Source organism: Cydia amplana, chromosome Z, assembly GCF_948474715.1.
Source record: "Cydia amplana chromosome Z, ilCydAmpl1.1, whole genome shotgun sequence".
Classification (NCBI taxonomy): domain Eukaryota; kingdom Metazoa; phylum Arthropoda; class Insecta; order Lepidoptera; family Tortricidae; genus Cydia; species Cydia amplana.
Window position 1 is genome coordinate 15,540,292 of NC_086096.1, and position 26,420 is coordinate 15,566,711.

General features: G+C 38.4%; 1 protein-coding gene across 6 annotated transcripts in view; it reads right to left on the reverse strand.

Moving 5' to 3' along the window:
* The window catches only part of LOC134660623 (zinc finger protein zfp-1), a 47,695-nt gene that overhangs the window by 7,322 nt on the left and 13,953 nt on the right, over positions 1 to 26,420 (reverse strand). For 5 of the 6 annotated variants that reach the window (XM_063516398.1, XM_063516395.1, XM_063516396.1 and 2 more), the window contains 6 exons: positions 11,342 to 11,437; positions 4,551 to 4,660; positions 2,966 to 3,117; positions 2,280 to 2,381; positions 1,850 to 1,886; positions 1,433 to 1,604 (listed from right to left, as the gene is read on the reverse strand). In XM_063516398.1, the coding sequence (XP_063372468.1) occupies positions 1,433 to 1,604; positions 1,850 to 1,886; positions 2,280 to 2,381; positions 2,966 to 3,117; positions 4,551 to 4,660; positions 11,342 to 11,437 (669 nt within the window). The remainder of the gene's footprint in view (positions 1 to 1,432; positions 1,605 to 1,849; positions 1,887 to 2,279; positions 2,382 to 2,965; positions 3,118 to 4,550; positions 4,661 to 11,341; positions 11,438 to 26,420) is intronic. The other variant, XM_063516397.1, reaches the window with a different exon arrangement.

Below are 26,420 nucleotides of genomic sequence, written 5' to 3' on the forward strand. Positions count from 1 at the left end.
CGGCCGTCATATAGCGGCAGCAAAAGACGGCCGTCTTTACGGTGGCGACATGTGGAAAGTACCACGGCGTCATAACACACCGTCATCCACCAAGGTCAAAGCGGCAAATTTGAAAAATGTAGGCGCGATGGGATAACTTCCCATAGAAAATTTTAATTTCGCGCCTTTTCCTACTGAAAAGATTTGCTTAATCATCTATAATTTACTTGGAGGATGAAATATCATCAGAAGAGGAAAATAATCGTAATCGTGTCATTTATTCAAAATGGCGTCACCGCTATCTAATAAAACGTTCACGAAACTATCGACACCGTCATGACGGCCGTCATCTTACGTTACGTTGACAATCAACGTAACGTAACGCCGTCTAGGAAACCGCGCCATCTTGTTTACATAGACAACGTTCTAGTGACGTCAGTCAACGCTATATAGCGGCCGTAATATGACGGCACCGTTTTCGGAGGAATCCAAAGCTTTAGAATAAACAATTAAAGTGTACTAAAAATCAAAACACGCGTTATTTAAAAAAAATGCTGAACATATATTGGTCAGTTTGAAGTGACACCCGGTATATGAAGCTATATCAGTTAAACCGTGGCTCCTTGCCTCATTGGTTATTTTTTTACGTTTCGCGAACAATAACAGCAACAATCTTAATTTACCATCGGTTCACACCCTACGTCTTTGCCATAGACTAGGAATCCTCTAGACGGAGTTTAGAGCAATTATTTCATGAAACCGATGCTGCCAAAAATATGGGGGTGCGGGGGACGAGATGAGCGAAACCCCGTGCCGTGATTGGTCCGTTCAAAGACACGGACCAATCACGGCACGGGATTCTGACACTTTGACTCGAAGATGGAGTAAAACTACCGTATAAGTGGCAGAGGGGGTAGCGTTACTATGCTCAGTCTAGAGGATGTCTTGTCTGTGGTCTTTGCAATAGGTTTACGTAATAGTTAGTTAACAGTGATGACGAATGAAGATTGTGATATTTTTAGTCTGAGAGGTTAAATCGTAAGGCGTCAGAGGGCGTGGTGTGGGGAGATTACAGGCCAAGCCACACCGAGCCAAGTTGAAGCGCACGGGTAGTGTCTATAGGCTACATGACTAATTTTCATTTATGGTATCAATCTATCGGGTTTGTTGCATTAAAGTAACACAAAAGTCAGAAATTGTAGTCAAAGGCCGAAATTCGCACTTCACTCGCGAAACGCCCTATACAAAACGACAAGGGAACGTGACGTCAAGGTCTCTGGGACTTCTGGGAGCCCATCTTGTAGTATGGACAAAACAAGAAAATTGCGTTTTTGTCGGTGAAATATTGTGTATATAGTTGCTATACAATATTTTTTTGGATGAAATGTAAGGAATCGAAAATTTTGTTGTAAAATTCAACATGTGTCATCATCCCTATTGTGTTGTATATTACCGGGGCCGCCTTGTTGATGAGCGGTGGCGGCACTAGCGGGTCGAGGCCGGCGCCGCCCGCCGCGTGCGCCGCCAGCTCGGCGCTCAGCTGCTCCTGGAGGCGCGCCGCCGCGCCGCTCTCCGGGTTCAGCTCGTTGCCTAGCATGTGCGGCGCAGAGTACCCGCCGCCCATTCTGGACAATATAACACATGTAAATTAAGGTGCAATAGGCTCAGAGTTTATGAAAAGTCGCAGCGCTTTTTTAAATCACAATACGAGTACCAGAAATTTAATTAGCAATCTTGAGACCTTTTTATTTAACAATATTGCGGCCTTTCTCTAGGGTCTTCAGCGATTCGAATCCTGAGTTTTGACTCAATAGATTTAGCAAACTAGTTATTAACTTAAAACTTCTGAAAAATATCAACTTTTACTTACTTTGACTCCAACTTAGGTTTCAGCGGCCTTTCAGAACCTTAAAAATAATAAATCATGTTAAACTCATATTCGATTAACTAAATTTGTTCCTAAAGCTTTTCGTAACCTACATCAATATTTTAAAAGGAGTAAAGGAGGTTCGCAATCCGGCTGTATGTTTTTTTTTAATTTCACCACACCAGCTCGTAAAGGTTCTCTTTCTCTTTTTATTCTTCAAAAACTCAAAGTAATCTGCATACGCGTGTACTTGTCGAAGCTCAGTGGCGCCCTCAATAAACTTCTATTTTTCAAAATGGCAGAGCCATGGGGGTTCGCGAGGTATACAGCTCACAGAGCCAATATTATAATTACATTTTTAAAATGTGTACAAGTTTGAGTTCAGTCTTAGGAATAGTCCCGAGAGATTTGTTTAAATAGTTAAACAAGTTACTGGGAGAGCTCGGCGGAGAGTCCTTTATGGTCTCCTGGTAGATAGGCGGCGGCGTGGGCTGCGGCTGCCGGCGGATGCTGGCCAGGCTTTGTGCTGCCGACTCTGCGGAAATTACAAACCATTGCGGTTATTACGTCTGGGTGTTATTATAGACCTACTATTTGGCAGTCGATGCTAACTTTACCAAGTTTACCGCGTGAGGTTTTTGCCTGCGTTACTAGGCTAACATAATTATGTAAAATGTTAAACTGAGTTCAACGATTCCTGCAGACAAACTGTTATTGTGGATTGCTTTGTGGGATTTCTGTCTGAAATATAATTTTGTTGCTTTTTAATAAAAAATAAATAAATAATATTATTCAACGAAATAAGGGTTTCCAAATGTCTAATGCCTTGCGAACATGGTACAATTGGAATGAATTCATTTTTACTCACTTATTTTATAAAAATGATGAAATGAGAAGTTAATGTGTGTTGCCGTAGTTATTTTACTGTAGCCTCTAGAAACGTATGTTGGAAAAGTAGCCAGTGGCAGACACAGTCAAGGAATTTGATTTCTATGCCACGTCGTCATAAAAACAATAAATTTGAAAGCCGCGAATCTCATATTATGGTTAGTGTAATTTCATGAGTGTGCGTGAATAATACCGTAAAAATTGGCAATGCCACTGCTGTTAAGCACTTACGTATAGTGGATGTAGTGGGGTTGCTGGCCATGGTGACGACGGAGGATGCCATGGCGGCTCGCTTCTTGTTGCGCACGGTGACGGGCGGCATGCCGCCCATGCCCGCCATCGCCAGCCCGCCATCTTTACTGGACCCGGGCAGGCAACTCACGCTGCACATACTCATTATTCGTTATATAGGTATCGCTAGGAGAGTTGAGCTGAGCTCAATGTTTACACACACAGCTACGCCACACAGGGAAGGTACTAATCGCAAAAACAGTATTTAATGAATGAATGAGTGAATGTGACTCACGATAAACTTTTTGGTCCATATTGTAGTGCCCACCTATACTTCCAAGTTAAATCATATTGTAGTCGGCATCAACAACGGATAGAACAACGCACCACGAGTACCTGTCAGCCACTATTAGTTTTATAGGTACATCTCTACAGTATCTCTTTTGATAAAGCTATTAGACAAAGAGAATTTAGAATCATAGTTGTGTCTGCTCGGTATAGTCAGCATCAATAGTAGCAGAGCTAGAACCTCGCTATTGCTCTACAGAAATTATAAGCGATCTTTACTTACATGCGTGCGAAATGACTAACAATAACATAAAATTAAGTATAGCATTGTGCAGTTAATAGTACAAAATGTAACTTATGAACACTATTTGTACTGGGATATATCGCAATGAGCAGGCTAATAATATGTTTGCCGTAAAACCAATCAAATATTGAAGTTTATCTACAACTGTAACACATATCATAAACCCTCTATGATTCTTTTAAAATCCACATATAATGGCCTGCATTAAGATAAACTGTTGTGTTACAATAAATTTCATATATGTTTTCTGTGAAAATGTTATTATTGCTTCAGTATTATATCAAAATCGATTTGGTAATGACATTCAAATTTAGAACATGTCTAAAAAAAAGCAATTTGCTAGTGTAATATTAGTTGAGCGTGATTAGGGTTTGCAATCCGGATCCGGAATGTATGAAATTATCCAGATCTGACATTTTCCGGATTTTGACAAATCTTGCATGTTCGATGGTATCGAGCGATATGGTAATCGGCCCCCGACTCTAGTTTGTCTCTGAATTTACAAAAAATATATACGGATGCGTGACATGCAAGTGACATGCCTCATAAATGATTTCATTTACCGCCATTTGACGTACAGTTTATCTTTTAATTCGTTTGTAAGTATAAAATTATTTTATTTGTTGTTTTTAAACTAACTATAGCAAAACTTTTGTGTAGAATGAGCGATAAAGATATTTCGGAGACGCCACCTCATATCCGCGAGTGCAACCAGAGGGCAACGATGCCCCAAAACCGGCTGTAATACGTGGTTAGTGAATACATCATAGAGAGTTTATTATATGTGTATAAGTAGATAAAATAGTGTATGTAACTGTACATAATTAGGTATTAAAACTCTCGTGTGGTCCTTTTAAGAAACTCGCTACGTTCGTTTCTTAAACTCACACTCGTATTTTAATGCCTTTCATTGTCTAGTAGTCACATAAACTACTATTAACGTTCGCATAATACGACGTAAACAAAAGTTAGGAAGCAGTAGACAATGGCAACCTAGGCTTGTTGGGGTCCTGCTGCATCTCGTAGGCGACGTTGAGGCCGCCCCAGCTGCTGCGCGCCGGGACTCCGTGCGGCGAGTGGCTTATCCCAGGATCCATGGCGGCCTGGAACATACAACTACTTTACCGCCTTTCCTTGACAATCATTTTCAACTCTTAACAACTAATATATGTGTACAGAAACAAATCGTTATCAATTTATCAGTGTATGAAAACATCCAAGTGTTTACGGCAGAATGCAATAAATAAATACAATGTATGCAGTGTCATCCCGGCTAAGTATAATAACAGGTTGGATATACATATATTTATAATTTCTTTATTATTCTAAAATTGTTTATCGCAGCTTTACCCATATTTTCAGTCTAAAATCTCTCAGAGGGCTCATATTGTTCCGATCTGATTTATCAGATTATTATTTGTCGACTATAAACCTTAAACGCTTACCATTCATAATATTCAGAAGTAGGTAATTTAGTAATTACACTAACACCGGACATTGTGATTTTGTATTCGGGAAGCACGTACACAAATTGAGTGATAACAAACACAAGGTTAGAGCGGCTACATGTCACAGTGAACGCGCAAGTGTGCTATCCCACCGCGAAGGGAACGATAGCAGATGTGGGCCCGGCATCGGCAGCGGCATCGTCGCACGACTGAATGGCGCGCCTGGCGGTCACATGGCGGCGAGCGTGCAGGGCGCAGCCCGCAGGTAGCCGAGGGGTCGGGGGAGCAGGTACTAAATGCCGATTGTAAGGTACTTTTCAAGGAATATCTATTGTGCAAACATTTAAGTTACGTGTTGTTTACAAAATAACACGTTCACTTCACGTAAAACACCAAGATAACCATTCGTTAAACTAATTAGTGTAATACGAATAAATATAATAAAGGTACCTAATGAATAACACTTGTATCGTTCAATTTTGAAAGACCTATTAATATGTACCGACAGATGACACGTTTGATTTTAATTGTTTACTAATAACTTTTATAAGTTTATATTTTTGTGGATTATAAATGAGAAATAGAATATTTAAAAATAAATTATAATTAGATGAATTGATTGTTTTCTCGCGCAATAAAAACATATCTAACAACAAATATATTGACGTTCGACTAATAACTTAATAAGTCACAACAGTTCAACCCCAAGAAGTTTCACGGGTTATTCACGTTCGTGTGCAAAATGCTTTATTTCTTTCAGTGTAGGGTTCTGTATTTGCCCGTCCGTCACAATGAGCTGACCCAAGGGCGCCACCATGCTCTTGGACAGACTTTTAAAGGGGGTTTTGTAGATACCATGGAATATTTAATTGAAAGTGTTCTTTAAGCCATACCCACTTTTATATTTTTTTTACTTGTTGTACACACGACTCGAAAGTTAAGTGTCTCCCCCGTCCCCCACAGACAACTTTGTCTTTGAATGTGTGAAATGGCATTTCATAACCCCTATTCTCAAACATAAGGCGCCCTACATTATATCCCGTTTTTTTAAGATCTGAATTTTTCTAACCTCAAAAGTAGTGGTAATTGACTTTTTCTTCCGATATGTAAACGACACTATAATTCAGTGCATAGTTACTCAGAATTATTTTTATAAAATTATAGAATTTCTAATACGAAAAAGAAACGGACTATATATTTTTCACCTCAGCAGCTCGAACAAGGGTACTTTGATTCTTAAAAACAGTGAGCAAAATGCGATTTTGCTCACTGAGTGAGACAAAATGACATTCAAGTGACCTTTATAGTCAAATGTCATTTCAACATGCGGGGTCTAATAAAAGTTCGAAATACTTGAGTTCTATTATCTCTATCCCTTTCACACTGTTAGCAAAAAGAAACAGACAAAAAAAGTTAAAACGACATTCAACAGTATATTCACGGTTTATAATAGACCCCCGAAAAACTTCAGACCGCATCGTTCCAAACCCTGTCCAAACCACGTACGAGTATGAATTCTTAATAATTAATAAATAAAAATAAAGTTTAAGATTTAATAAAAACTGATAAAATACTATATTTTAGGTATTTTATTGTACAATTAAAATATCGAACTCAAAAAATACACAGATCATCACGCAAAATTAATTATTTTACTTTTAAGAATTTCTACCATAGTTGACAAATAGTACGTATCCGCAATTCGGACCGTATCTTACAAAGATTTTTTTTTTCAAAAATGTTGTCGATTGAAGTGTCAGTTAATGTTTGTTATTTCTATATTATTTTAATGGAATTTATTATTACGTTTTGTTTTTGTGTTCCATTGCGGTAATTAAACTTAATTGTTTGTATATCTTAAGAAAACATGAGTGCAGGTATTAAGTGATGAAAAAGGATTACATTTTTCAAGTTGTCTAATAGGTATGTTCTCACTGCGCTGAGGTGAAAAATGTTGTGTACTACACGAGATCAAAGTTATTTACATCTCGTGCGCTTTTGAGTCCCTTACTACGCTCAAGATTCTAAATTAGATTCACTCGCTACGCTCGTGAATCTATTATAGAATCTTTCGCTTGCACGGGACTCAAAATAAGCACTCGAAGAAATATCAAACTTTGATCACTTGTTGTACAAATAACTATTAATGGACTTTATATTTTTAAACTAGTTACGTATCTTTTATACATATTAATACTTGCCTGTTTTTGAGGTTGATGGAATATATGAGGCGAGGGTGCCGACATCTCAGGCGGCGCTGTTACCTTTATTGAATATAAATTGAAAATGTTTAGTACTGGTAGGTAATTATTAAAATAAGTTGTTAGCAACAAACATCGAAACTAGTAAAATATACTCATAATCATTACGTAGGGCAAACTGAAAGTTTCGGGAAAAAAAGTTTAATTTAAATGGAATAATATGTAGTTATTTTTGTTTTACAAGGCATAAGTTGTTGTTAAACCCCTCGTGCTAATATATTGATGGGTATGAGCAAGCGAAAAATTTCAAGAAAAGTGGTATCTTGAATCTTGAGTGTTGCAAGGGTTTCAAGGCATGAGTGTAAAAACAAAGTTTGCTACCGAGTGAAACACGTTTCTTCTCACCACACCATCGCGAGGAAAATACTAACTGTAAAACGTTACAAATCAAATCCAAATGAATGCTATTAAATATGTATCATTCAAAAACATAATTTAAAAGTAAATGTTACCAGCCAACATGATGAAGAAGATGTATTTATTGCCACAACAGCGAATACAGAAAACACAGTATAATTAAAATGTTACCAACTCATAACTCATACTTAATACATATAACTTAACTCATAGTTAAGTTAGTTTGAGTTACATACACAAACTTTGCATCAAATTACTTTGCCACTTTTGTTTATCAGTTATTGAAGGATAAACTGATAAAGAGATGCCGGTGTGGTGAAAAATATTATTATTGTTTTTCAAAATATTCGCCTTCATGTTTATCCTTTGGTATATGCTTTAGAATCAGTTTGTTTTGGACTGCCACATTTTTACAGAAGCATTACATTATTAGCTGATACCAGTCTTTAAAACATTTATTGACCCTCTAAAGTGAGAGTCGACTAAATAGCCATTGTATAAGCATCAACTGCTTCTTCCAGCATCTGAAAACGCTGACCGTGAAACTTATTTTTTATTTTGAGAATATAAAAAAAATCTTTGGTGCTTGAATCTGCCTTTGGGGCTGTGTGGAGGATGATCCAGTAATTAGACTATGCCACCCGATAGTCTTTTGTTCTCCGAGCGGCGTGAGGCCTGTCATTATCGTGGTGAAGGATGATACGATTAGGGTCATTTTTAGCAGATTATAGTATTTTTAAATAGGAAGGGTACGCTGACAGATGTCATCTCAATAAAATTTAGCGAGATTTGGCGTTTTAAAGCGAGGTTATAAATTATATAGGAGATGACACCTGTCACTCTACCCGTGTTCGAAAAATACTATAGCAAAGACAGTTGGTAAACAAATACATGTGTACCAATTAGCATTGACCATTCTACGATCTTCAAGAGCAATGGTCGCCACGTGACCCGGTTTCGAGACAAACGTAGTCACAATCTTTTTGGTTATGCTGCGATAACGAACAAATATTGTTGACTTGGGCTTCATCTTCATAGATCCTTATTATGAGCCTCTCGTAAGAACATGGATGCGTTCAGTAAGTATTGAATTTTAATTAATTTTTAACCTTTCATATGCTGGAACCCGAATCCAATTAATTAAAATTCAATACTTACTGCTATTTAGTACCTAGAGGTCAATACCCACTAACGTGGATCCGCTTCCGGTATAAGGTTAAAAATACAATTTAATACTGAATTCCCGAATCTTTCAGGGCAGCCTACGTAACTTATAGATATATAAAATAATCGATCTAAAACAGGACATCGCCCTCTGCCTGTTAAAGACTGTCACTTATATCAAATAAAACATTAACATCACCCTGAATTGGCAATATATGTTTGATATCTTAAAATGGTATCGGTTTATATGAAAATAATAACGAGTTTTGGGCCTTTACAGCCCCATTTAGAATTAGTTTGGTAATGGTATATTTATAAGCATTTTCATATATCTGAGGGCATGTGCCCTCATTAACGACATAGCATCTAGGAATTAGACTGAAAAAAAAAACTAAAACACGTTTGGAAAGTATCTGTGTCTACTTCTAGCTTCACAAAAATGTGATAGCAAATATAATTCTTTTTGAACAGCCTATTTATGTATTCTTGGGTATTTATTTGAATACTCATTTTTATATGAGTGACACTTATACCTTATTTCATTTTACGTGCACGCTATACAATTAAAAGTTAAGTTAAGTATAAGTTTGAAAAGACAAGTTGAATACTATCCATTTGAGCAGTAGGTACTAAACCGAGACCGTATCAAATTGTTAATGTAGGTATTCATGAACCGCGCAAGCCAGGCATCTTCAGAAATTGTCTCGATTAAGAGAACATGCATAATCAATGCTTTAGTTACCCAACATGAAGGCAAGGCCGTTAGTATTCTTAGATAAAGCTAAATAAAGGTAAGCAGTCAACAGATCTCTTATAAAAGCACCATACCGAGAACCGACTATTTCACGTGCAACAAGTATTTAACATTATAAACCAAATGGTGCGTTATAGTAAAATATCTGTTCACTCGGGACCACACAACCGTTATTTTAATGTGAAACGAACCAACGAAAACATAAATCGACCCTTTGTGAACTTGTTAGCCACATTTGTCAATAACATGTGATTCAACAGGGGAGGCGAACGATATAATACACACGTGATTCAGTTGTACATATTACCACATAACCGCAGTACTTAAACAAGATTTTCAGGTTAGTAACCCATTGAATGCGCTGCCCTATCCTATCAGTGTTGATCGGGATGCGTGTGGTAATCCTACAAATATTCAACCCACGGTTCGGCATGGGCCGATGAATCCATCGTTATATACTTTTTTGCGTTAAATAATTTTTTTTAAATTGGATATTGGTGAATATATTAGGATATTTTTAGTATCGAGATACTACCAGAGGCTAGTATTCAAATTAAAGCATGATAAAATGCTTGTTATGATATCACGGTACTTTTGTGTCTATAGCACAGCGTTCAGGCAAGTCGTACGTTTTATTTAGAAGTCATATAATTGGGGACATTTTTATTTTGTCGTCGATTTAATTCGTCAGATTTTGAAAAAAATTGCAAGTTTGAAGAGCTCCTCATTCTGGGCGGACTAAACACGAAATCCTAACAAAAAAACGTGTGTAATTTACCGTTGAGTTACGAAAATTCCATACGGTTCCGTAACTCAGGGGAAGATTTTTTAGGACGTACCATCAGCCGTAAAGTGCATTTATCATTGAATTCATTCATAATTTCTCCATGCAATTTTTCAGTCACATAATGAAAGGCATTAAAATATACGAATGTTTAATGTGACCACACGAGTGTTTTAATGCCTAATTATGTGCAGTTACATACACTATTTTTGCATGTCATTACATCATTACCAAATCGATTTTTATATACATATAGTGTGTCAGAGGACTGTTTTATTTTAAACATAGATGGAGAGAGTCATACTATCTTTGTCTTACACTAGTACGAGCACCCAAAAGAAAAGGATGAGCATAGTTTTTTTTGTTCCTATTTACTGACAAATTGGTTTGACCATCTATAAAAGCAATACATTTTCACAGATAAGAACTTTGTTGTAACCAAACTTTGTTTATCTTAATGCTGGCCATTATTCGTGCATTTAGAAAGGTTTTGTGTAGAACAGTTTATGATATGTGTGTACATAAATTCTTAAAAATTCTATCTATTCACCAAATTTTATCGAAATATGATGAATGATGAGGATAAAACGACAACAAAATAAAAATCGGCTCAAATAGTTGTAATTAAAAGCACAAAGCTAAAGGTTGCCAGAGCTCAACGAGGGTGCGGAGTGTTAGGGTTGACAACGCGCATGTAACACCTCTGGAGTTGCAGGCGTCCAAGGGCTACGGAGACTGCTTACCATCAGGCGGGCCGTATGCTTGTTTGTCACTGACGTAGTTTAAAAAAACCACAACAATGATGAGGCATGAGGGGAACTACTGTTGTATAGAGGTTGTTGGTCTTTTATATTTACTAGCTTCCGATAATACTATTACACATCAGCACATCACCCACCTCCAGTTAAGACACAAATAATGTATTTTTTTAATAAGAACATATTATTACTTAAATTATTATTTTGTAGATATCGTTTCGATTAAATAAGGGCTGCGGTAGTGGTCTCGAAAATAACCTGTGCTTGGGCGCTGAGGTTGAGTCCGTGGCTGGTGGACGACAAAGGCACCGACACGAGCAGGGACGCCGGCCCGTCGCGCTCGCTTTTCACGCCCTACACAGCCCACGCCATCATTAGCCGTACCAACGTGCTAGCATTCAACCAAACTCTTAGGGCTCACCACACTTATCGACGTGGAATCGGCTTTAGCCATTTGGATATCTACGGCTCCAATCACTTCTGTCAAGACAATTCTTCGACGGCTGACGCCGGTTGCGTTGTTACGTTGCTGACAACGTACCAATGCAACCTGGAATTTAGCCCGAAGCACAATCGTTGACAACAAGACTAGGATCACGTAGTTGGAGACGAACTTCCGGCCTTACTTTCGGACCTTAAACGATTCCACCTCGGTAAAAGTGGCCTGACCTTACAAATGATAATAGAGTAACGAACAACAGAAGCGTAAGCGTAGATTGAGGAAGTATTATCTAGGAACTAGCCCGCCATTCTTGCCTAAAAATATCGTATAATATATTGTAATAACCAAAACAGTAAAAAAAACAGAATATACTACCTAATGTCGAAAATATCAGACCGAATTTACCAATAATGATGTGAATGAAATGATTTATTTTATTATGTGATTGACGTCCTGACTAGACGTGTGCGCCGCGCCGGCGCGCCGCCGCCGCCGGGTTTTTTTTGCCGCGCCGCCGCCGCCGATAAATGATCGGCGTGAAATTGGCGTGACCTTGAGTGTTGTTAATCAGCTATTCTAACTTGGCATTTGTATTAAAATTTGGATTTATTTGTATTATATATGTTACAGTTGTCAAATTTTTATCAATTATTTATTAAATGAAACGGATTTATGTCAGTGGCACAAACTTTTTGACATACTGGTTAAACGGAGTAATCTTCAGTCTTCAGTATGGTGCCGAAACGTGGAGCCTCAAAAAGTGTGACGTCCAAAGGGTGGCGCTTTTGAGATGTGGTGTTTGCGATGACTGCTGCTTATACCTAGGACAGCTCAGCTTCTCAGAGACCTCAATATCGCTACTCGGCTCTCCACAACATCTTTCTTCGGACATATTATGCGTTTTCCAACTCATAATGTGGAGAAACATATGCATTAAGGCCCAATGAATAGAATAGAATATTATTTATTTCAGCATAGGTACACAGTTATACAATACATACACAGGAAGAAAGAAAAAACTTATAACTAACTTGTACACTGTCACTACACTGAAAAAAGGTGAACACTCAGCATGATGCCGGGTCCTACTGGAGTAGTACCTGACGCTGGTCTTCCGTGAACACCTGTAGGGAGCGTAGTTGCGCGCAGCTACCAACTAAATACAGTAGAGTTATAAGATAACTATATTAATTGTATTAATTACGATAATACACAACGAAGCGGCAATGAAGCAGTTGACATCAAATGATAGTATGACTAGCATGGTCTGGAAAATGTAACATATGGACTTAATATTATAAATACGAAAGTGTGTCTGGCTGATTATATATATAAATACAATACAAAAAATAAATAAATAGTCTAAACAGTTACAGTACCTAAAATTCGAAATGACTCTATTTTTTGCTTATCTTTGCTTTTTGAAATGACTCTGACACTACTTTTTGCTTGGACAGAAGATAACTTTTTAGTTTAACTTTAAAAGACTGTAAAGAAGTTAGTTGCTTAAAAGGTGGTGGCAGGTAGTTCCAGCATTTTGTGGCGGTATACTTAAAACTGCCACGAAATGCTGCAGTTTTGTGTTTTGGACACATGAGTAGAGTGGATAATCTTTGGCGCTGCAAAAACCGGAGCTTCTCATGCAGGTATCGAGGTGCTTGAGACTTCACAATACCGAACAGTAGGCAAGCAAAGTGAAGTGAAGGATGGATGGCAAACGTGCTCGGGGTGGAGCATGTGTGAGATAGTCGATGGCTGGTGGCAGTCTGCAGTCTGCACCGTGCAGTCCACACGGTTTATGACCGCGACCGCACGAAATGGAGACAAATTACAAGTGGTCGCAATCCTCAGCAATGATAAAACGAGAAAGATGAAGATACGTCTCAGTGAGACTGGTGCTAGTACGACAAGAAAACCATTAAAGGGAAGCCATAGCAGTCCATTATGTCTAGCAAATTTCAAGGATATTTAAAGATAAGCCATGGAAAGCATGAGAAAACAGAGTCACAGAGTGATACAGATCGGATCGAAAGTCATTGGGACCAGTGGTGGCAGCATGGTTCCATTTTTATCGCCTGTCATTATGCCTGTCACTTTCGTACCTACTTACATACTTGTTAGAACGTGATAGGCATGGTGACAGGTGATAAAAATGCGACCGTGCTACGAGCGCTGGTAACCCCTTAATGCAAGCCAGTTACTAGGAAAAGTAAGTTATTACATCCTATATTCATTTACAAACGCGACCCTATTTTACTCACAACCTATTCAAAACTATACGTAGATTACGTAGTTCACTTACCACCATTCAGGATTAATCAAATTTTCAAGAAAAAACAACAAATTAATGATTTTTCTGTAGAAACTTGAAAGTCAAGGTCACGCCGATTTTACGCCGAAAACACGCCACCGCCGGCGATTTTCTGGAAAACGCCGCTGCCGATCGTTTTTTAATCGGCGCACACGTCTAGTCCTGACAAATCAACTGGTAGTAACTTCTTCGATCAGTTTATGCCATTGAGGTATATACAAGAGACGACATTTCGAATAAAATGTTTCCGCACCTCAGAGAAGTGCATGCATGCATGCGAAGCCACGAGTATTTTTTGACTCAGTTAAACAACGTTGCATACAATACTTTTTCTACGACCAAACATTTACTTTGAAAACTAAATAATAGTAAATCAACAGTTTTTCCATTGCTTACCGGTGAAATGTTATTCCATCCCTTTTATTATATTTTCTTGTGCTATTGTTGCAACTTTTTAACACGCACGAAGGCATTTTTAATTTTTTTTTTTTTTTTTAATTTTCTGTACATGTGTGGCATCTCGTCAGTGGTCGGTGACGTACTAAAAGCAAAGAAGTGCATGCACTTCTCTGAGGTGCGGACACATTTTGTTCGAGATGTCATCTCTTGTTATAAACCTCAATGGTTTATGCCAGTTTTAGTCAAACGACTTTTGTAAGGGATCTTCTACAAACATAATTATTTTTGAGGGCCTGGTTCGTAATTTGCGGCACTCTAAAGTAGTATTTTGTGCAACAGGTACATAATAAGGGGTCTTAAAATTCAAGGGCCGAAGTTACAAAACGAGAATAAGTCGAGTTTTTTAAAAACAGGCCCGGAGAATTCTAAGACCTAATTGGCCTGATGACAGTAACAAAGAATCATGGAAATAATGGTTTCAAAGAAACATATATGTTAACATGGTTCTAAAAAATGGCCCAATCTCAGTATAAACATTAGGATGATTAATATATTCAATAAAATAAAAGTGCAAAATTCTCCAATCAGCCATTTTGACTGAAACGCCAATCAGAAGCGAGCTAAGGAGTGACGTCATCAATCCATGAAGTATTTCTTAGAGCAGCATAGACAACCTCATTGACCGTAATCCATAGATCCTCACCAAAGAGTTTTGAGTTTAATTATTTGGCTGAATGGAACTATCATTGCCATGTTGGCTGTCGTAACCAGAAAAAATGAAAAATTAAAAAGTAAAACCGGCGCTCGGTAATTTTCACTCAGAATTTGCATGTATCTAATAATTCATCTAATTGCAACCGTGTGAGAGTTTTTCTATAAAATTAGTTATTGTGATTAATGTTTGTAATGTATTTATGGGACGCAACATGCGTCAGCACTTTTGCTGCTTCGCACTTGAGTCGCACAGTAGGTCTAGCGGGGGCAGCTGCTGAGATAGCTGCTCTTAGAAAGCGGGAAAAGTACGCGTGCCTGGGTGGTTATTTGTTTGCTCCGCTCGCGGTGGAGACCACTGGGTGTTGGTGCTCGGAGGCGCGGTCCTTCTTTAGGGAGCTCGGGAGTCGCTTGCGAGAGAGGGGACTTGATCCCCGCTCCGGGTCATTCCTGGTGCAAAGGTTATCTATTGCGATTCAACGCGGAAACGCAGCGAGCGTGTTGGGGACTTTTGGGCCTGGAATGACTCAGGGTGGGTTATTTGATTAGTTACCTAGTATTCGTACCTAGCTATTAGTTTTATGTTAAGTGTCTTGTGTTAAATGTAGTAGTTTTTAAGGTTTTTTTATTATTGTATTTTTTGACATGTGTGGAATGTATTTATCATCCCTAATCATAATATACAGGGTGATTCAGGAGACGTGAGCAGGATCAAGCCTACGCATACAGTAGATTGTTTAAAAAAAAGTTTTAATTTATTTACGACATTTATGGTCACCCTCTTTGTTTTATCCATAACAAGTGCCAAATTCAATGTCATCGGAGACTGGTTACTTTTGAAAAATCGTATCTCACACAAGTGTCACATTTCATTTTCTTCATACTCGATGTGCTGTCATAATGGTTAAAAAGGTTTTATCTTTGTTAATTAAATGTCCATGATAGTAGGTCCAAAAGGTATCCATGATAGTAGATAATTAAATTTGTCCTTACCAAAAAATATAACAACAGAAAAAAAGCGTGATTGTCTTACTTAAATATTAGGGTGAACGATTCTACTACATTTACTGATTGTGTAGGCTTAGTCCTGCTCACGTCTCATGAATCACCCTGTATGGTGCTGAATTAACCATATCATTCGGATTCAACGGAAAAATCGTAACTGTAAGTATGTAAACAATGTCTATCAGTATCAACCCTTTCACCAACTAATTAATGACGTCAAAAATGGCTTGCGAGGCGTTTTCGCCCGAGGTTTAAACTAGCTATAAAAATGCAATTATTTATCAATCTTATGACTATAGCTGAAATATTGTGTTTTTCGGAACCAGTGCAAGCGTACCGTCAATAATAAAAGTGATTTCAAAATTTGTCATCAGGCCAATTATGTACCTACCGTTGCATACAATATTTTTTCCAAGACAGCGCTAACATGTACCTAAAATGAATTTTGTCGGTGAAATATTGCGTTTTATGCATGGTATAATAATATACTCCGCCTGGTACTCTCTTCCGAGATTCGCGAATGACCTAACTGTCACTTGCCTACGTCATCATGCTGTTTACAGGTTCTCAAACTTTAAAATGTGGGAGAATTTTAACCAACGGTGAAAATTATTTTAACGGCATTAATTTTAAGTTATTCATGTAGAAACATAGTAGAATAAAACAAATCTATACTGCACTTTTCACTCCTACTCTTACAGTTCCGAATAGAACAGCCAACCATTTTCGTAACAAAACATTAATTACCAAGCTTACGACGTGAAAAGTTTGGAAAACACTGCGACTGCTGATACTGAGCGAGAAGGAAATAACAATTAACACGCGTTCGACAAGGATGACGGTCAGGGACAAAATGGCGGATTGTCAAATGTGACAGCGCTATCCTGTGTTGCCAGTAGTGTAAACAGAATTACCCGAACGTCTGAAATTTCTTTCGTGAATCGGAAGATATTGCTAACGAATAATTAAAAATGACGTGTTATTGTAAAATTTAAGATAAAATACATATAAATGAAAATTATTTAAGTCTGGCGGTTCAAAGGGGCAACGCCGCCAGCATTCTAGGTTCCATTCCGGAAGCGGGCAGCTTTGGAGAGATATTTTATATTTAGTTTTAGTTGTTATTTTTAGGTTTTATGTAAATATTGTTACATTTGTACCTTCATGTATTATTTAAATCTGTTTACATTTGGCAATATTCTGAACCTACCTATAGACTTATGTGTTAATTTATTCAAATTATAAAGAAATATTTTAACTTATTAACGATAGATATAATGTACCCATGTAACATGTTATGTTGAAATAAAGTGGCAATGTTTCTGTGACGTAGGTAAGTGACACTCTGGGAAGAGAAGACCATGTTTTATTAGACCATGGTTTTATGTATATGATTGCTATACAATATTTTTTTTAATAAAATGTAAGGAATCGAATGGTATAATTATTTTTGAAGTGAAAACTTCTTTAGCGGCGCTGGGCACTTTTTGAGGTGGGGAAAAACTGTTAAACTCGAGACACCGTAAGGCGTAAGGTGAATTAGCAACCCTCTTTACACCCCCCTTAATCCATTAACAACCTTATCTCAAAGCAAGAAAGGTCGTTTCAACTGTAATTACCAATTTGCCGCAACGACATTACTGTAACTTCGTACGCGCAAATCTATTTTAATCCTTATTAGAAACTTCACAAGGTTGCTTAAAGTGGAAAGTAGGTGTAAATATAAATTTGTTAGCAATTGTAATAGATGACATTTAGATGCGAGGTCTGCAAGGTAACTTTACAATTTCTATTCGAATTTTAATCAATTAACGCTACAAATTTGAATTTCGAATTTTAAACAAGCTCACTGGCCAGTAATTTCGGAACTACCTAAAGTTTTTCAATAGAAAGGAGGATGGGTCAATTCAATTATACATAGTGCTGCAGACATTTTGGACTAGTCATTGAGTTTTCACTTCTATCGGCACTCTCGGAGTGCAACCCGTTGTTTTTTTCCCTATTTGGAAGTTAATTTTTTTTTAATTGGTCTTGTATTTTTTATTATTCCCATATATTTTTTAAATTTCCAATGTATTGTGATAAATTGCTCATTTTCTATCTATTTAACTAGATTTAGTTATAAAATTCAACATGTGCCAAATACCCTATTGAATGTTAAACTGACATTGTACGTTTTATTACTAGTTCTAGGTATATTAATATTATGTAAGGTTGATTGACATTTGTTTATAATTTATTTATTTTTTTGTGTTTGTATATTATATTTTAATTGTACCTAAATTAATTGTGTTAGTTATTATAGCTATACATAATTTTAAGTGTCGTAACGCCGGAGAGGTACTTCATAGCAGCTGCAAAAACACTCTATCCCTTGTACTAAATGTATTTAAACCTATGATGAAGAAATAAAATGATTGCTTGATTGTTTGTAGATTTCCTGATAACAAATTACCTCTAACCACAGAATAAATAATAGTACGAAGTACAGAAGACTCACTCTCTAACAAAACGCGTCTGTTACGATCAGCACAGATATGGCCGCTAGGTGGCGACAGCGCCACGCGCGGCTTATGGCTTTCCCCAAAATTGGGGCCGAACGGATGTACTTTTAGCTACCTGTAGCAAAGCGACGAAATCGCGGAGTGAGACACGCCTGCTCTAACATTGAGTCAAAAGCTTGGAACTGCACGATGGAGTATCTATAAACACTTACATTCATTGTTTTAATTTAATGCTATTGATTTAACTATTTACGAATTTATACACAATTCAGAACCGTATTTTTTGTAAAACCTTTGCCCAAAAACTTTTTAAATTGCATAGACAGTTGTACTACACTATTCATAAGATGACTGCTAAGCAGTTAGTTGTCTTAGGGCCACCCACACTAGCGTCTTCCAAGCGTCGGCGTCTAGAGACCTCTATGGCTGCTGCCCGACGCAGCGATGACGCAACTGCGCAGCGACGCCATTTTCATAGCGCTGATTAGACGCCGACGCTCAAAAGGAGCTAGTGTGGGGTGGCTCTTACGATCCTAAGACAAGTAAAATGTACGCCACCACGCCGCGCTTCTAATGAAGTTGATTTAGATGTCACTGTCAGTCATTTCATTGACAGATTCAAGTGCAGGAGTAAAATAGTTATTTTCGATACAAGTGCGAAAAAGAGGAAATTCGCAACGAGTGACGATAAATTAAAACACGACCGAAGGGAGTGTTTTAAATAGACACGAGTTGCGAATTACCTATTCGCACGTGTATCGAACAACGTTTTACAGTACATATGGCACTTTCAAGTTTCAACATATGCACGAAAAGTGCTATTTTACGCACTAGTGCGGAAAAGTAGCCCCATATGTACTGTAAAATATATTTTAAGCATAAATAATTGTAAAATACATGCTATTTTTTCCGAATATACCTAAACATGTAACGATGATAAAAAGCTGCTCAAACAGAAGCAAAGCTGAAATAAGAAAATGGCACGATAATATGAAATTCTATCTTGAACAGTAGTATCTTTTTCATATTCCAAAACTATGTTTGATTTGATATTAAAATAGTTGTTTATGGAGTGTACATGTAAATAATAATATTTAGGTATACTGATTCCCGTTGATGTTAAATATTGTTTGATGAAAGGCGTAGGTATCTGCAGATATACTTAAATATGAAACTTTATTCAGAAAGTGTTTATTAAGGCTTTATTTAAAGTGGGCTGCTAGTCATCAGGATAGCATAGTCGTTATGAAAGTAGTTTATTCGAATTTAACATATGTATGTGTTTTGTTATTTGATAATATTGAATTTCAGGTGATACAGGTTTCAGTCATACTCGTATTCATATTTTTTATGACAAAAAATTAGTTATTTTCGATACAAGTGCGAATAAGAGGAAATTCGCACCGAGTGGCGATAAATTCGACACGAGTTGCGAATTACCTATTCGCACGTGTATCGAACAACGTTTTACAGTACATATGGCACTTTAAAGTTTCGACATACGCACGGAAAGTGCTATTTTACGCACTAGTGCGGAAAAGTAGCCTCATATGTACTGTAAATATTATATTTGGAGTCATTGATACTTTTTTGGTATGTTCAGTCTGCCAAATCATTAGCTTAACATCTCTGCATACAAATACATACTTATATGTACCAACAAAGTATTTATTAAAAACTCCAAATTTTATGTACAGTCACCAGCATAAATATATGACTGTGGGCAGCCGTGCAAAAATATCTGATGCTCCATTGGAGGCATAAGTATATGACGACACTACCTCGGTAGAAATATGTGATGCTTTGTGGCCGGCAAAAATATCGTTAGTCTGTATCTGCATAAATATCGGATCGGGTCGCTTAAAAATATTTGATTACTCATAAAAATCAAAATTATCTGATTACTCTCATCTGGCATAAATATCTCTCCACTGTGAAAGCAAATACATCGGATGGATGACGGACCGCCTATTATAATATCTGACACGTTGGAAAATCACAAATATGTTATCGACCTTCAAAAACGAACCATACATGTTTGGTATAGAGCCGTAAATTGTATGAAGTGATTTGACAATTCACGAAAAGAGTGCAGACTTGTCATTGTATATGTCTGTCTCACATTATATTTTATCATCGATTTGACGGAATGAAATGGATATAATTTTTTTGTAAATTTGAACGTATTGCAATCATATCATGAATCTAGTATATAACTGGATCTGGCATGAGGGGTGGGGGAAATGACCGAACGGGATAGTCTTATGTATCATTCAGTAGGAGTAGCAGCGAAGGCGCTAGTCCGCAAGTTGACTTCTTTATCATCCTTTTTTATGTAAGAAGGAGGTTTATTAGTTTTATTACACATCTTCTATTAAAAGTCTACCTGAATTATGTCACAATTTAAAATTGCAAATGAAATACGTGAGACAGACATATGCAATGACAAGTCTGCACTCTTTTCGTGAATTGTCAAATCACTTCATACAATTTAAGGCTCTATGCTATCCAGGTATGGTTCGTTTTTGCCGATTGATGACATACATATTTCATAATTTCGTGTCAGATATATAGGCGGTCCGTCTGCCATCCCATGTATTTGCATTCACAGTGGAGAGATATATATTTATGCCAGATGAGAGTAATCACATAATTTTGATTTTTATGAGTCGTCAAATATTTTTAAGCCACCCGATTCGATATTTATGCGGATACAGACTAACGATGTTTTTGCCGGCCACAAAGCATCACATATTTTTACCGAGGTAGTGTCGTCATATACTTATGCCTCCAATGGAGCATCAGATATTTTTGCACGGCTGCCCACAGTCATATATTTTTGCTGGTGACTGTACATATTTACACAGTGTTTTTTTTTTAAGCAAAATAAATGAGTACCACTGAAAATCTGCAACATGGCGAAGGCCAAATAAATTCTTGACCGGCTTTAATATCCCCGCAAACATAATTTAGACGTAAATAAAATTAACAACGGAGACAAAATACAGGTAAACGCAAAATATTAAATTGCACATGCATTCACGATACTTTCATGTATGTATAATACACAATCATTCGGTGACGATGACGAAGATTACACATTACCCGAAATCAAGAAACAATTGAAGTTTTAGGGAGTATGGATGTATAGGTTGGAGAATTACATATCTCGTCGAAAATTTAATTATACTTTCACTATTTGTCGGAGCTGTTATTGATGAACAGCTCAGCTGAGGGGTTTGACTCTTCAAGAAAACTCCTGCTTCACGTTAACTTATTATAATTTGCTTTTTACAATAGTTTAGGTATGTACATATGAGACGGTAGTCGAGAGCCGTGTGTGTTGTGCGCGGTGAGTGCTCGCCGCGGTCGTGACGTCATCATGCTCCGCAGCCCTCACCCCTCCGGGACTGGTTTGACCGCTGGTGCGTTAACAACCTGCCCCCCTTGAAAGCTGCTGCTTTCAAGATCGTTCATGCAGGGGAGGGGGCACACTCGGTTGAGTGCTCTTCTGACCACGCCCTTCTGCGTGGTGAAATCTGCAACCCTGCAGACTCCGTCAGCTCCTGGATAAAGTTCTAGGACTCTCCCGAGTCTCCATTTGAGTGGTGGGGTGTTCTCCTCCTTGAACACCACCAGGTCTCCAACCTTGAGCTCCTTCTGCCTCTGACGCCATTTGGTGCGTTGCTGCAACTCGGCTAAGTATTCGTTCCGCCATCTTTGCCAGAAATGCTGGCGCAGCTGCTCGATCCTCTGGTACCTATCAGGGTTTTTAAGACAAACGGGGGGTGACGGCAGTGAAGTCATGGGTCTCCCCACCAGAAAGTGCCCTGGAGTCAGAGGGTAAAGATCAGTAGGGTCTGACGAGAAAGGAGTGAGGGGTCTGCTGTTCAGGATCGACTCAATTTGAGAAAATAACGTGCTCAGCTCCTCAAACGTCAGACTAGCATTACCCATAATTCGCTTTAGGTGGAATTTGGCCGATTTAACAGCTGCTTCCCAAATTCCACCGAAAGTAGGAGAGTAGGGTGGAGAAAAAATGAATTTAATGTGTTCCTCATTGCCAAACTCATAAACTGAATTTTGAGCGGATCTTAGCATTCTACCTAATTCGTTATTTGCCCCAACAAAGTTAGTGCCATTATCGCAATAAATTGTATGCGGTCTACATCTACGAGCCACAAAACGACGTAAGCTTAGAATGAAGGCATTAGTGCTAAGATCGCTGACTGCTTCCAGGTGGACGGCCTTAGTTGCAAAGCAGACAAAAATGTTTAAATAGCATTTTGTTATGCGGTTACCCTTTCCCTTTTTGCTGGAAATCATGAAGGGTCCCGCAAAATCAAGGCCGCACACCTGGAAGGGGTAAAACGAGGTAACCCTATCTGCAGGTAGATTGCCCATCAGTGGCTTCATAGCCTCACCTCGAAGTCGTACGCATGTCACGCATTTATGAACGACGCTACGCGCTAAAGACCGACCGCCTACTGGCCAGAATTCTTCGCGTATGGAGCTAAGGAGCAACTGAGGGCCAGCATGTAGTAGACGTAGGTGTTCGCCTTCCATCAAGAGCCGTGTCAAGTGATGCTTACCGTCCAATAGGACCGGGTGCTTTTTTTCGTAATCGCAATCGGCATTTTGTAAGCGACCACCTACTCTAATTACGCTGTCACCGTCAACAAAGACAGCTAACTGCAACAGATATGATTTAGTTTTAAGCTTCTTTCCCTGTAAAAGTGTAGCTAATTCTGTAGCATAAGTTTGTTTTTGTGATAGTTTTACTAAGTAGGTCAATGCGTTGTTTAATTCTTCTAATTTTAAGGTTCCGTTTGTTTTAGTTTTAGGGTTTTTACAGTTGTGAATAAACCGAAATATATATGCTACAATTCGTTTTAATTTATTTGCCTTGGAATAATTTTCAAATTTTATCAAGGGCGACTGCTCAATATTAATCATGGCAAATATTGAGCAATCGCTCTGATCTTTCCTTTCAGGTAAATTGGTATATATCGAACCTATATTAAGTGGCCAGTTACTCTCATCATGCAATAAAAAGGATGGGCCGTGCCACCAAAAACTCAGTTCCGGTAACTGACCAGGTTCGACTCCTCGGGAGGCCAAGTCTGCAGGGTTTAAGGCAGTAGGCACATGCCGCCAGGAATCTCTCTTAGTTAATTCATGGATATCATTAACACGGTTCGATACAAACGCCTTAAACAGTTTTGGTTTGTTGCGTATCCAGCCCAACGCCACGGAACTGTCAGTCCAGAACACCTTGCGCTCCACAGAACAGCGCAATGCACTGGTGACCTTATCAGCTAGCCGGGCGCCTAATAAAGCTCCTGACAATTCGAGTTTCGGAATCGTTAATAATGTTCTAATTGGTGCCACGCGCGTTTTGGCACATAAAAGATTAATAGCCACATTGCCAGCGCCATCTGTCGACCGCAAGTAGATACACGCCGCATAAGCGGCTTGAGAAGCATCCACAAAACAATGCATCTGAATTGAAGTTGGGCTGGAACACAAAACGAGTCTAGGTACCTTTAGACCAGCCAGAACATGCACATTTGACAAAAATTTAAGCCAGATTTTTTTTACGTCCATTGGTACTTCATCTTCCCAAGATAATTTAAGAATCCATAAATTTTGAAGTAATATTTTTAGCTTTATTGTGCATGCGCTGAGCAAGCCCAGTGGGTCAAATATTTTGCAAGTATTGGACAAAATTACCCGCTTTGTTATGCCACAGGTATTTTTGTCAAATTTCACTGAAAATTGTAGGTTATCATGATCAGGAAACCAAATTAAGCCCAATACGCTGGCCTGTTTATTTAAATCTAATGACTGAGTTGAAGTACAGTCATCTTCGAAAATTTGTGGACAATTTGTTCGAAATTTGTGAATAGGAAAGCAAGCTGAGGCAAGCGTTTCTTTAACTAACTCGTAAATGTGCCTTAGCTCGTTTTCACTTTCAGCGCCACTCAGGAAATCATCATAATAAAAATCATGTTTAATTATTTCGGACACTACTTTGTCGGGACACTCATTTGCCAACTGTACAATACACCTAGCGCTTAAGAAAGGCGCCGAGCTGGTTCCATAAGTCACCGTATTTAGCCTAAGTACATCAAGCGGTTTGGTTTTATCGTCCCTCCAAAGGATTAATTGCAGATGGCGCTGCGATTCGTCCAAGATAATCTGCCGGTACATTTTTTGAATGTCCCCGGACAAAACAAATTCATGCTGTCGAAACCTAATGAGAATATCGAATAATTCATCCTGTATAACGGGTCCTATATGCTGTATATCATTAAGGGATTTGTGTGTGCTAGATTTAGCACTACAGTCAAAAACTACCCGCAATTTTGTAGTTTCGCTGTCACGAATAATTGCGTGGTGGGGAGCATAATAACCGAAGTCGGGTTTATCAATTTTACTCAAGTGCCCTAATTCTTCGTACTCCTTGATAAAGTCGCAATATTGTTTTTTAAGAACTTGATTTTTATCCAATCTAGCTTCTAAGTTCAAGAATCGTTTTTTTGCCATATTATAACTATCGCCAAGTGCGGTTTCCGGATTTTCACGTAACGGCATTTTAACTAAGAATCGACCGTTATCTAAACGTCGCGTGTTATCTAAAAAGTGTTTTTCGCAAATATTATCCTCCTCGCTATTAATGACGTTCGGTAATGAAATTTCTTCAAGTTCCCAAAACCGTGTGAGATCTTGTGAGATTTGTTTCGTAAAGCAACAACGCACGATCTCGTCCTCATCCGAATCAACGTCACCCGTGGGCCCCGCGACCAACCAGCCTAGTTTTGAAGATTGAAGAATAGGCTTGTTTGGTCCGAGTTCAATTTTCTCCGACGTCGTGATACTGAAGAAAAATTCAGCACTCAGTAGCAGATCGACTTCAGAAGGACGATAAAACCCAGGATCCGCCAGCTGTATATCCGCAGGTATGTTTAATTCTGATGTATCTACATAATTGTTAGGTAGGCTATCTATAAGATGCTCCACGACGAAACAGCGTATATTAACCTCATAAGGACTCGTTAATGAACTTACATTGAGCTCACATCGATCTGAGACGGTAAATGATAATTTATTTAAGCCGTACACGCATGCTGGCCTTTTGTTATTGTCAGAAAATCCTAACTTATTTTTCATGCGTTCAGTTAAGAAACACCTCTGCGAACCGGGATCTAACATAGCTCGAACAATGTGAGATTTGTTATTTTTGACGTTCGTTATTTTAACTAAAGCTGTGCATAACAATATCTCCGGATCAGCTGTCGCGTTCGCGGCGCACGCGCTGGCCGCGCTAATGACGGGTGCCGGGCCAGCTGTTTTATTATCTGCCTGTAGGGATAATGATTTATTATAATTATGTAATAATGTATTATGTTTTTCCTTACAGACCTGACACGAACCGAGACGGCATTGTTCGACGTTATGTCCACGCCTCAAGCAGTTCAAGCAAAGATGTAACTTCAAGGCTTCGCTTGACCTACTTTCGACGTTCATGTCCTTGAACTTGACACACTCCGAGATCCTATGCGTGCCGTGGCATACCGGACACGTCGGCGGCGCTTTACTAGAGTGTGTTTGTTGTTTACGAGGCGCAGTTGCAGCAGCGACAAACGCCTTAGTAGCCTTAGGCTGTAGGTATTTATTTTCGGCTGGTTTATCGCTCCTGCAAGCTACCATTGTTTCGAGTACATCGGCCCGACTGCGCAAGAATTTCAAGAACTCGGATAATGCAGGTAAGACTGTTAAATCAGCCTTATGTTCTTCCCACTTTCTTGACGTAGTGGGATCGAGTTTACTCGCGACTAAGTAGATGATTACGTCATCCCATGAATCAGTCGGGCGGCCTAAAGATTTAAGGGCGCTTAAGTTTTTTGTCACGTGATCAATAAGAAATCGAATTGACCTATGAGACTCTCGAGTCTGCTGATC